Consider the following 12,777-nt stretch of genomic DNA (forward strand, 5'->3'; position numbering starts at 1 on the left):
AAGCACGTATTTGAGGGCACTCTACCTCGATATATGATCCTGTGCCACCACTGAATCCTCTTAAATGTTCATCTCCACCGTCTTTTTAGATTGCGTACTCCTCGACGGGGTCAGAAGACAGAAAGGAGCAGGATGGCATGATGCATCCTCGATCTGCGACGCCGTGGCTTGTTCCAAGTTGAGACGGACCCAGGACTTTGTCCAGTCGCAGGCTGGGCTCCCTTCAGCCAAGCACTTCGCATAGTGTCCTGTCGCAGATGTCCGTAACGTTGGCCTGGCAAGTCCAGGCTTCCCAGCAGCTGTGGCACAGACCCGCAACTTGACCTTTAGGCCTTTTTGCGTGCGCCACTGATCCGTTTTTTACTCTATTTTGAGAGGGCTCGAGGGCTAGCCAGCAGTTCAGTCCAATTGGGTCGCAAAGCCCCCTTGCTCGCAACGGCCAAAATCCAAAACACTAGCGTCTTGTCCGGCTTGTTCCTGCATGTACAAATATCCAAAAGGGCGTAGCACCACTCCTCACGACTGGGTCCAACTCGGAATTGCCCTCTTTCATGATTATGAATATTATATTACTATTATTGTTATGCTCCAATCATTTGTCAACGAACACCGCCGTCTTTGCCAGGAGTCAGCTCTATTTTGCGCTTGCTAGGAACGCGTGACAACCAAGAGCTTTAAAAGAGCTCTTGACGGAGCGAATTGACTTCCATTAAATTTATTCCCCAGTATATTAGCATGCCGCACCGCTTTTCTGCTCATTGCCTCCATCAAGGTGTTGGTTGGGTTGGTACATCTTTGGCCATGTACTGGGGCCGTGACAGTCATTGGCTGCTAAGAAGCAGTCTTTCGAAGGACGCAAGAGCAAACGAAGGGGGCTTTTCCGTCTGATATATTTGATCCTGCCCTCGAATCATCGTTCATTTCATTAGAACCGTGCACTGCTGACAGTTTCTGCGCCTTTATTGAAACGGCAGGCATCTGGTACTCACCGGGCTTTCTAGCCCATTTCATTTCTATAGAGCGCTTCCTTTTTGCTCAGTAGATCAGGCCAAATAAAATACTTCTTCGAGGTTCATCCACCATTCCCCTGTCTCAGAGCTCACGGCACCGTCTACCGGGCTCTCTTGGTAACTATCCGTCATCTTCCACCATTCCCGCATTTTTGGGTTCTCCGCCATGCGGCGCATGTCGCCCTCGAAATCAGTCCCGACGTACCTCAGCGAGGCAAACAAAAGCTCGATTATTTCGTCATACCAGATGGAGTCTTAGATTGGTACACGTTGTGTGTGGTTGGCTTGAATTATACACGCAAATCGTGCATCGGTGGGCGGGCTACCCGCTACTCAATAGAGGGTTGTGCTCTTGGATCGGGTCATCGATATTGTGCTCCCTAAGATGACTTGAAGTCTTCAATTTTACTGTCCCTGACCTACTTTAAGACCTCCGGCCAGGCGTTGGCGTGACAAGCCTTGTAATTCTTCACACGCAATCTTGCCTGAGACGAATGACCTGGCCAAAACGTCTCACCGGAGTTGGTCGGGGCATTGCTACACCTGCTTTAAACAAGGAATATCAGTCCTGTGTATGCCACTTTTCTCGCTCTCAGTACTCCGCGACTGTTTGGGAAATCGACCGGAAGCTATCATTCGTCGCCAAGTCCGCTTCCCTGCGGACTTGGATTCTGAGGATATAGCCTGTAGGGTAGCAGTGGCCCTGTGTAGGCCTCCAATATTTGAGTTGGTACCTACGTGACTCTCCTGCCGCGATCCAGACACGTAGCTTTACATAGTAGGCGCTGATGCAGGCACGTGCAGACCAACCATTCCGATGGACAAAAATGATGAGGCTAGTAAAATTCACATGAGGTGGCACGTATGGATAGTAAAGATACAAGAAAACGGTCGATACATTGATATATCTCAGAGAGCAGCCGCAAGACGCAAGCAGATAAATTTAAAAAATCACCAACCAAGTCGTTCCGGACCAGGTCAGACTCCTACAGCGGACCCAGGGTCTTCCTCAACCGGTGTGAAGAACGAGCTGACAGCGCGCAAAGCACGCATGCATGCGAACCGCCTTGAAATACGACGAGGCACAGATCTGAAAGCGACGCGACCACGGTATCTGGGGTATACAGTGGATTTGAGCAATGTTAGGCCATGAGCTGTGCCTTCTCCGCCGTGGTGGCCTGTTCATCATGCACCGCTTTGTAGAATTCGCTCTCTTGCTCGCTGTTTCGCTTCCCACGAACAAAGCTGCTGAGGTGCCTGGCCATACTTTGAATGCATAGTGCGAGGCTGGCTAAGTTAGTATGCGACTGAGACAGCGCGAAACGAGTCAATACGTACAATGCGACAGCGACGCCAGCTGTGACTCCCATGAATATAGGCATGATGATATGACCGGCGACGCTCTTCATTAGATGACGCCATTCCTCCTGAGAGGGCATGGTTGGCTCGGCAATCTCAGATGTATATTCCTTCTGAGAAAGGTCGATATCAGGTGAGATCATGCCCTCGCCATCGGAGTCCAGCTCCGGAGTGCCCGCCTTGCTACAACCCTTCATTCCCTGAGCCTGCGCCCACAACTTCCCTACTAGTTCCTTTGCGCGACACCAGAGTGTGGTGCATGGTGTTTCAAGCGGCTGATCGAGTCGCACAGTGAACATGGCAAGACTCCCACCAGGGGCTTTGATGAGCTCGACCCTAAGAGTGGGAATGCGACTCACAAATCGCGTGCCGACTTCAATGATCTTCAGATCAACCTCGATCAGCTCTATGTTGTCCTCCTTTGCGACGGCTTTTGGGTACACAGCGAGGCTGTAGCCCAGCTTCTGGCTCTTTGACTTCCTGTGGCCGTCAACGGAGAATGCTTGTAAATCGCCGCTCCATGGATCAGCATCCGGATATAACTCGAATCCATTCAGCAATAATTTCATCTCGTCTTCGATAGTGAAATGGAGTCGCAATCGTGTGTTTCTACCTCTGCAGTCGCCACAAGGAACGGAAATGCTTTGATCAAAGGCCGAATCCGGAATACCGTAAGATGCTTTGCCGCCATGCTTCCCGATAGGTAGCGCCTTGAAAATGTTTTCGTCGTTCGTGGACATTTCTGGGACGATGGCGAACGCGGTGGCAACGGCCGCAAGCGCAAGTGGCTTGAACAACATCGTATTGAATTATATCAACCGTTGGGATCTAGCTTGGTGAAGAAATAGTTGCGATGGAAACCGGCACCATCGATGGTGACATTGAGAGAGACAAGTTGAATGGCAGGATTGGAGGGAGGGCGGCAACACAGGACTGTGCTACAGTCGAGTACGGCGCCGGAAGAGGCGGATATGGCTTGCTGCCCCACACACTGGTGACACAATCCCTTGGTCGAGAGTCGCTGACATAATGGCTACCTATACTTCGCGTATTGGTCTTACATCGGCTGGAAACCTGTGGATAGAACACGCGACACCACTCTGCTGGCTTGCGTCCCCATTAAATTGGCATTACAACATTGGCGACCAATTTTTAGATTATCAAGCTGCCAAAAAAAAAAAACGATATTCTAGCCGAGTCTCAATTCTCAGTAATTTTAAGCAAATGTGACAGCCAAGACGTAGTCAATTGATCATACGGATTCAACACACGGTTTGTTTGGAGACTCGGTGTGACCCACAATGTTGCGCGCTGTTCGATCAGCGATGCACATCAAAAATCGGGCTCTTGAAAACGATGGAGAGGCCCACTTCCTCCCCATGGATAGGTAGGGCTACCGGGCAGTCTCTTTCCCGACGCTGAAGGATAAGCCGACGCGCCATCATCCCCAACGGAGTGGGTGCGCGAGACTGTGGTCTTAAATGTTGATGGAAGGGAAATTGTCTTTGTTCCTGGTCTCGAACGTTAGCTAATTCTGCTAGTCTGGCAGTCAGACGACTCTTACCATTCAAGCTGGTGCCCATAGAGCTAGACGAGTTTCCAGCGCCAGTGTCGGCTGTGGCGCCAGGCTGAGAAATGATTTCGGTGTGCTCGCAAGTAGTGTGAACGTACGTTGGCTGAGTGTAGTCGTTTGAAGACCGGGCGGTGGTTGTATATCGCGGTGTTCCAACGGCACTGGAGTTTGCCAAAGCTGTTGGGAGATCAGTACTCCAACCACCTGCACTTTCAGCATTCGGAGGGCCGCTGCTCGCAGTTGTACGATCTCCAGGAGTGGAAAATTTTGAGGAGTTGACATTGCTCAGGGGATAAGGGGTCAAAGCCACAGTCGTAGTGCTGTTACTGTGAAGAGTTATCACTGAAGTCATATCGGCAGGGTCTCCAGTCTCCAAAGTCGTAGGATACACGGTGATGGTTATGACCTCTGTAGAGATGCTCATACTGGACGACCCGGCATTAGTAGCATTGGCCGTAGCTTTTGTAGAGCTGAGGTTTGCAGTCGAAGACGGTACAGGATACAGAGTGCTGCTAAACCGCGTGCTTGAAACATAATCTGTAGCGTTGCCGCTTGCTGGAAGTGTTGGCACCGCCGTGATAGTGGCTCCAGTCTCGGGCGATCCAGTATCTGGGAACCCGCTTAGGGTGATAGTAATGTTTTGAAACACTGTGCGGGTGGTGCTTGATGAAGAAGTTGATTGAACTGAGGTAGCTGCACCACTGACCTGAGAGCTGATCACTGGTTCTGGCACATATGACAAGTTGAAAGAGGCTGAAAAAGGGGAAATGCGCGAAATGGGAGTAGGCCAACCTATGGTGGATGTTGCGACTTCCTCTGACGTAGCTTGGCCAGTTGCATCTGCAGTGGTGTTTGACACGCCTGTGTAGGTTTCCTTTCGCGTTATGGTAATAATGCTGACTCCGGAAGACGTAACAGGGCGCATAGAGGTAAAATTCTGGCTGGATATGGTTTTAGCAGTCGATGCCACATTATCAGGTGATGTTGAGGGCTGCACAGTGGTTCGCTGGGTAGAAGAAGAATTATGACTGATGGACAAGGTGACGGTGTGTAGGGACGTGATTGTGATGACCGAGATAGCGCCTTCAGAAACTGCCGAGCTAGAAGAGATGACAGAATTCTGTATAACCGAGGAGGTAGGAATTGGATAGCTGATTTCTGTAGGCTTCGAAATGCCTGAGATGAAGTTTGTCACCGTGATGGTGACAGTCTCGTCTAGATGAGTATCTGTTTGTGAAACTGCGTCGTGTTTTGTATTAGACACTGAAGTGGTCGATGATGACAATGTTTCTAGATTGGAAGAATCTTGGGAGACAGCAGTAGATGTGGATTCTATCACAGGACCATTGCTCATTCCAGGAGATCTGGGCTCGGTAGTGGCGCTAGATGAGTGTCGGTCGAGGGTCAAAGAAGAGTTGGACGGATCGCCAGCGCCACCACCCAGTGTAGCGGTCGGGAAAGGGTCTGACTCAAGTTAAATTGGAAAGCTCCACGCAAAAAAAAAAAAAAATGCGAGCGGTTTCTTACAAGTAGCCGCAGATGCGGTGGTAGTGTCCGTGTTGGAGAAGTCATACGCAGCCGGAGAGTCGTAGTCATCATCCGTAGTCGTTGCAACCGAGCCGAAAATAGCACGATTGATGATTGACGCGCGATGAAAGGGTCTCAACACCGATTCATGATCTCCATTGCGGTAGCAGCTAGACAGGACGGCGAGGCAGGACAGGACGAGGAACGCCCAGAGCCCCTTCGAAGTGCGATGGTATCTCATTGCTGGAAAGGATACAATACAATCTTGTCTGAATAGTTAGAGTTTATTTCTTTTGCCGAAGAAGAGCGAAGACGAAGAATGCATGCCTTGGATAATTACTATTGTGTGGAACAATTCCAATCTTCAATGAAATGGCGAAGTGAGGGTTGGGGAGGAAGAGTCAGCAGCGTGAATGGAAATGGGATTTCTTTCAACAAAAAAGTCTAATGCTGATCTGAATTGAAGACTCAGCTTCAGAGAAGAATGTGAGTTGATTGTGAGAACAGAGTTTTCACTTCTGAGGCAGGCAAACGGCAAGAGTGGTAGCTCCGGGCGTGAAGCGCCCCGGCAAACGGATTAACGGGAATAGAAGCTGTAGCTTTATATAATACAAGACTACAGTACAGTGATATTGTCAAAGACGGCTAAGATATCGGCAGAAATTTCTTCTTCAGGAAACTCCAAACATCTACGGGAATATTTTGCCGACTCGCCCTCATTCCCGCAGCCCAGTCGGACAAGTAGGTACGATAGAATCGGAATGTTTGCATTCGTGTAAAAGATAGTGAACTGCAAAGAGATCTTCCAAGCCATTCTCTGGATCGAGGCTTGCCATGATTGCTCTCGGCGTGTCGGGTATACCAGGCCTGCTGTGCCACCCAGGTAGCCGAAGTGCAAGCTTTGCTGCGAGGGATATTATGTACAACAAGATGTGTTTGTTAACCTGTCAAACACTGCTGTTTGTCTGCGACCGAGAATGGAGCATGCCTTTTTCATGAATCGCGATGTACTGGGAAGATGTGTCATTCAAGCTTGAAAGGAGAATGTATCTCGACAAGACTCAACATATAAGATTGACAATATGACGGAATGCATTTATGTTACTTGAGCTAGGTTGTGTGACTCCTCGGGTCCGCGCTTGAATAAGATCGGGCATGATTCGTTATCACGATTTTCTTGGCAAACGGTGCGCGCTCGTAGCCACTATATATATTGCAACTGAATGAAGTTGTTCATCCCTGGCCATGGAGCTATTCAGCTATGACTTAAGGCAGTTGTTTCGTGCTAGCGGACGACGTACTTTGCAGAAATAGAGTCTGATACTTGGCAAGCTGTACTCACCAGGCATCGACCTCTGAGTGATGTGATCGATCAACTTGACAGCTCTGCCCTCTTGGTCTGCCACCGGGGAGTAACGTCCTATCTACTAAAGTCCCCGCATACTCTTCAGCTTCCCAACAAGTCAGTCTCAGCTAATCTCAGCTGAATGAGAGGGATCTAACAATCTGTGGCAGATGACTCGCTGCCGAATAGATCCCGGAGTGTGACCATCTTGCCGGACAGCCCCGTGAGGCTGTTTGTTAGATGGTGGGGTTGTAGTGCTAAGAGGCTACGGTGCTGATTATATATTATTTCGGCAATCTCTTGCAACGATGAGACCATGAGACGTTTCAGACCAGATATAACCATTTGTCATTTGTAAAACAACCAACTTCGTCTTCTACAACACGCGAATGTCCTTTCAATCATGGCCGATGAGCTGAGATACATGCCAAATGACCAGCCGCTTCAGGCGCTGTCGAAGACCCCCCAGGAATTTTCCCAAATCGCTCTGGAGGAATTTGTTGACAAAACAAAAGTACCGACCACTTTTGAGCAAGAGCAGCTTGTAGGAATTTTCGCTGGGTTTACTGGTATTCCGTACATGTTTCTTCAGCTGTCCGAGCTGCACCCCGACGTGCAAGTTAACGGCGAAAACCCTCGCCAATTAGCTGAGCGCTACATCACAATTGGCGCAGATGTCACCTGAATTGAACAAGATATTGAATGTGGTCTCATAAGTGAAAAACTCGGTAGAGAGGCTTTGACTGCCTGTCTGTCGGGAGAAGAGAACGACTTGGAGCGTTTTGTTGCCAGCACTATCGGCGCAGCTAGTCCGTCTTTAAGGGCAGACCAACAACTCGCCAACGAAATACTGTATGGAAGAGCAGGTGTTGTGTTTCTTCTCCGATTGGTTCGCCATTGGGTGCCCAGGAGCACGGCAAGGCTAGATGCGCAGATGAAGGCCATTGCAGCTCGTATCATGGAAGCCAACAACCACGGCCAGGGTAGCTGGGCATGGGCAAACCGGCGGTTAATTGTTGCTGTTCATGGAGATATTGGGATAATCACGCAATTGGTACTGTGCCTACCCGGATTGGCATCTAAACTCGAGCCGCATCTGCTTCGACTTCTGGCCCTTCAGTTCAATGATGGAAATTGGCCAAAGTTCATGGGCGAGGGTGAGACGGAATCTGATGTTGTCCAATTTTGCCACGGCACTCCAGGCTTTGTGATTAGTCTACAAGCGTTACGACCCTACTACCCTCACTTAAGTGTTGCTCTTGACGAGGCAATTGCTAAGGGGATCGAGCTTATCTGGGCTAAAGGTCTGCTTCGCAAAGAACCGGCATTGTGCCATGGAGTATCAAGGAAATGCACTGTGAGTACATTTTCGAATGAAGGACGTGACCAGAAACTGCTGACCCTTGCACGCAGAGCTTTACCACAAGGAGGAAGACATGAGCATTTCTTGTCGCTCGTCTAGTTTCAGGCAGTCGAGGAACTGGAACAAAAGGATTCGAAAATGTTTGGCAGGGCCATTATGGTCTGAAATATTGTATCCCCCTGAATTATTCGATGAGTTCGGTCTGGGCGTGGGGAGCCTGTGAGCAGGACTGCCCTCCATTTTTGCTTTCAGTGACGTGTAGCTTGCTAGTACGTTAGAATGACAGCGCTAGACTGCCATGACAAACGGCAGATTCTGAATGAGACGATATGTGCGTCATGAAGGTGTTGTGGACTACGCGACGATTATTGTGAGACGACATCTCGATTGGTGTGGTGTGTCTACCATGCAATAACTATTAGCGCGCATTGTACTAAAAAGCCAGAGGGGATATCGATCGAGTAAAAGAGAAGCCGAATGTTGCATCCGGGCAAGTCTGAAATTAGTGTTTTCATGTTGGGCGTCTGGCGCGGCGCTGGCGCGGCGCTGGCAACGGACATAGCCATAGTGCACGCTTATAAGAGGGCAACGATGATAAGCCTTGGTCGGTAACATCGCACGCTAGCGAACTAATTAGTTAATTAGCCACTTTTGGTTTGCAGGTCCTCCGTTTAAGCCAGGACTGTACGGACTAGGCTATCTGTTCTTCTGTGGACATTACCATCACTGTATCATCAGCCCATGGAAATACCAAGTACAGTTTAGATGCGAGATGACAGTACACTTAGGCCTCGAAATCGTTTGTATTGGATCCCGCGGACTGTGCGTGGATGTTATGGCTGCCATTCAGCAGTTCCGAGAAGCCGAAACTGTCATTGCAATTTAGAGTTCGAAGTAGCGAATAGAAGCACTCGATTGAGAAACATGAGGTATTGCTCTACTGTAAAAAGTAGGCAACAAGATGGACTGTCCCAGTATCGGACTGTCTATTGAACAGCGTATCTATCGGTCAGCTGAATGGAATCTACGAAGCATCATGATGTTTTAAAATAGGACGCCGAACCGAAAGAAACCGTGGAAGAATGAAGCGAAAGGACAGACGTTCAGTTACCGTTATACTTTACCAGCAAAGCTTTCTACTGTGAGGAGTGGAGGGGGAAGGCGTCGGCAGTCGACCTTTGAAACACATAGCACTAAATTTGCTATTCGACGCAGTCAATTAACAAGGAACCAAGGGAAAGTAGGGGAAGCAAATGTAGTCAATGCGCCGTCAATCGCCTACGGGGGTCGGCTGCAGCCAGTCGGGCTCTTGGCGGCCTCGGTGTTGGTGTCGGCAACAGACGGCGAGGGCGACGGAAAAAGATTTGACTTTTTGATTGGGTCTTCTTGCTTGCTTGTTTGCCAACAAATTCAGATATCAACGATGACATCTCATTTCTGCCTGCCTCTTGCCCAGGAGAAAAAGTAACGGTGTCGACGACAGGACAAAGAACTTTTCAAGTTCGTTGTATTGAAGTACCCACCACAAAGGCTCGACATGGATAATTCCTTATAGACCTATCGAGCGGACCAAATCATGTTACTACCTGGGCCGAGTAACTTGAACAGTGCATTGATTAGTGATAACATGTTCTAGAGTCGGTCTGCCTAGCAAGACTCTCGGACAAGCCGAGCCAATCTAGCACCCCAGTCAAGTGTTTCAATGAGCATTTCTACCATTGAACGAAACGAACTGCGTGGTCGGAGATTTGACACGAACGGCTCTAAGTGAAAGAGTTGAAGCGACGGATATGCTTACGAAATTGAGACCCATGAATTTTGTGGCCCTAATCCTGCATATTACGATCCACGCAGAGTTGGCTCAAGGGCGAACCATCTCCACGAAGTGACGGAGAAACCAACACATTGTAACCAGAGCTTGTTTGAATCGATCTCTGATAATTATGTGCTGGTGCAATTTTGTGCTAGACCACCGCACTGGCGTGACTTGCGCACCCATGATAGAGGTGCGGAGCTACGAGGCGCGAATCGCGCGGACGAACTTCAAGCATAACCTCGGAAAATCTCGTGACGTGTAGCACATCGGTCCGCGTGTCTGAAGTAAAACTCAATGAGCGTGTCGGTATAATAATCAGTGAAAGGAGGGGCCATTGGAAAAGAAACCATATTTCAAGACGCAGTCCCCACGGAATTTGGACATGCGCCACGTGCATGTGTGAGGCGGGGGAGTACCGGCGATGCGATATCACCCGCTGTTGAGTCAAAAAGTAAAACGGCGCTTTGTTATGATGGACGTCATCTGTACAGTTCTGATCCGGCCAAGCGACGTTGGGCACGGAAACAAAAATGGATGTACTGGCCGGACTTTCTAGGCGGAGTCGGTCTCCCGCTTTTCGGCGGTTCACAGGCCGTGCAATGGGTGGAGGGCTCTCGCGGACGAGAAGAAGAGTCCCCTGCTTTTGTTTTTGTCTGTCAGTTCTCCCCTGACGAGAATGAGTGCCAAACAAAACACCTATAGCAGATCCGAAGGCAGCTCTATGCTATTCTTAGTACTATTATACGTCCATATACATCCATATACATCGAGATCCGAATCATTGCGACTACCGGGCCTTGCCGTTCTGGACATTTAGAAGCGCTTATTAGGATATTCTGTCGATTGGTGACTAATTCGAATGATAACACAACATGCTGCATGAACAAAGGTGGAAACTTGCAACTTGGCGAGGCTTTTATGCGTTCGACGGAAAATCTAGAAGGTACAAACAGAAGAAAGACGAGCGCCAAATTGGTGCGACTAGCGGATGGTCCAATCGCTCGAGCGGTAAATGCATCACGATGTCGAATAAACGAGTGAAAGTTCTCGTGTCGAGTCACCTATGAAGAGGCTGGACAGCAGCTAGTCGACGAAACAGCACAAATGTCCGCGGGGCCGCGGGATTGAGAGCGGCAGTCGGTCTCGGGGCTCAGGAAGCACCGTGCATTTCGGGTCGGATGAATGGACAGGTGGAGTGGCTACAACCAGCCTTCATAAACTTTGGGACAACGGATCCTGATAGCTTCACAGGGCTGGAAAGTCGGCTATCTAGCCCGCAGTTTGTAGGTTGGGACAATCGACGACCTTTTCTGCTGATTGACGACTAGTAGTTTTGTTCTGTCTCGCAATCTAACACGAGCACCTAACCAGTCACCTACTGGTTAAACCCCAAAAACCATGCCCTAACCAGGGATCACCATCCTTTAACCACTGACCCCAGAGTGATGTAGTTTTACCAATTGTGTAAAATAGATATTGTGGTTAAACTTTCGGCGCATGTCCGTAGTGTGTCTGAAATTGCTTCTACTCCGCCTTTCTAGTGGTCAATCAGCTAAAAGACATCGATGGTCAATTCTCCTAGCCCTTGACGATTCTTAGCTCTGGCACTATGATACCGGTGCTGTGGCACACCCATGTATCTATCATACTGCTCGACGATAAGCACTGCATATGCCGTGGCGCTGATTGCGTAGCGTTGCATTGACTAACCTATCATAGATTGAAGCAGACTGTTACAGTGCAGGGGCACATCGACTGCATTTCTGAACGGGGCACAATATCCCCAAGTCTGGCAGGCGGCTGGAGCAGAAGCTATGACTTGAATAGCAGCAACTGTCAAGATGAGTGAGGTGAGGTTTCGAGGTCTAACTACGTAGGTGGGTTTACAGTTCATTCTTCGTGGATCCCGGAGAGACTAGCCGAGATTGCAGTGTAAAGATACGTCAGGCTCGGTCATGCATGCGGAATATGTCAATACTGGAGAGGGTCATAAAATATCATTTCGCGTGTGTGTGCGTGTGGCTTTGGAATCAGGCAGACTATTGCTTGAAAGCATCCACTGTTTACAAATGTAGTAGTACTAGTGTAAGTTGAAGACATGCCCGATGAATCATCTTCTTCCGCCCGCCGCATACAGTAATGGCCCACCTAGTGGGCAGAACTAGAAGGACAGTAGAACTTTGTTGACTCGTTCGGTCCATGACGTGAAGTAGGAGGAAGGAGGAGAGCAAAGGGTATTTGTACATAAGAGAAACTAGGGCCACACAGAGCTGAAAGTTAGCTGGCGCCAACATTGTTGGCTCAGAGCATGACGCCTCAACACTGCGCGGGGGTTCTGCGAGGCCAAAATGGGGTTTGCTGTATTACGAGCACGAATGCCACGTATATAGCCCCTTGAACCTTCGAGGATTTTTTTTTTCTAAAAAAAAAAAAAAACAAGATCAGGAAAGAATTATCTTGCCCGAAGGTGACTCGAGTACTAACGCCCTGCGAACAAAAGGCAATCTTATCATGACTTTACGTTCGAGGTACGCGCGGAGCGATCCAAGATGACGAAACGACGAGTTGATAGTGTGAAATAGACGTTGTAATTGATCGGGTAGGACGCTGGCTAACGATGATCTCGTCTCGCGTGAACGCGGCGGTTATAACCCTGAATCGGATGGATACGTGGCACGATCATAAGAAAACCCCGAAAACACCTTGAACAGAAGCGGCATATCGCACAGCTCAGTCATTATCAGTCGACTTGGAAAAGGCCTAAAGTCCGCGCAGACTGCCGTG

General features: G+C 49.1%; 3 protein-coding genes across 3 annotated transcripts; 1 reads left to right on the top strand and 2 right to left on the bottom strand.

The window, feature by feature from the left end:
- Nucleotides 1-2,152: 2,152 nt before the first annotated feature.
- On the bottom strand, nucleotides 2,153-3,169 carry BBA_09638 (uncharacterized protein; the record flags this gene model as incomplete). Its single annotated transcript, XM_008604735.1, has 2 exons — nucleotides 2,153-2,297; nucleotides 2,349-3,169. 2 exons carry the CDS (start codon nucleotides 3,167-3,169, stop codon nucleotides 2,153-2,155), a joined length of 966 nt encoding a protein of 321 aa, XP_008602957.1.
- A 532-nt stretch (nucleotides 3,170-3,701) lies between these two features.
- On the bottom strand, nucleotides 3,702-5,710 carry BBA_09639 (uncharacterized protein; the record flags this gene model as incomplete). The annotated part of the gene is made up of 3 exons (XM_008604736.1): nucleotides 3,702-3,880; nucleotides 3,934-5,406; nucleotides 5,470-5,710. The coding sequence occupies 3 exons, from the start codon at nucleotides 5,708-5,710 to the stop codon at nucleotides 3,702-3,704; spliced, it is 1,893 nt and encodes a 630-aa protein (XP_008602958.1).
- A 1,507-nt stretch (nucleotides 5,711-7,217) lies between these two features.
- Nucleotides 7,218-8,254, top strand: BBA_09640 (abscisic acid ABA receptor; the record flags this gene model as incomplete). The annotated part of the gene is made up of 3 exons (XM_008604737.1): nucleotides 7,218-7,490; nucleotides 7,551-8,171; nucleotides 8,228-8,254. 3 exons carry the CDS (start codon nucleotides 7,218-7,220, stop codon nucleotides 8,252-8,254), a joined length of 921 nt encoding a protein of 306 aa, XP_008602959.1.
- Nucleotides 8,255-12,777: the final 4,523 nt, after the last annotated feature.

This window comes from Beauveria bassiana (genome assembly GCF_000280675.1).
Source record: "Beauveria bassiana ARSEF 2860 unplaced genomic scaffold BBA_S00061, whole genome shotgun sequence".
NCBI lineage: Eukaryota > Fungi > Ascomycota > Sordariomycetes > Hypocreales > Cordycipitaceae > Beauveria > Beauveria bassiana.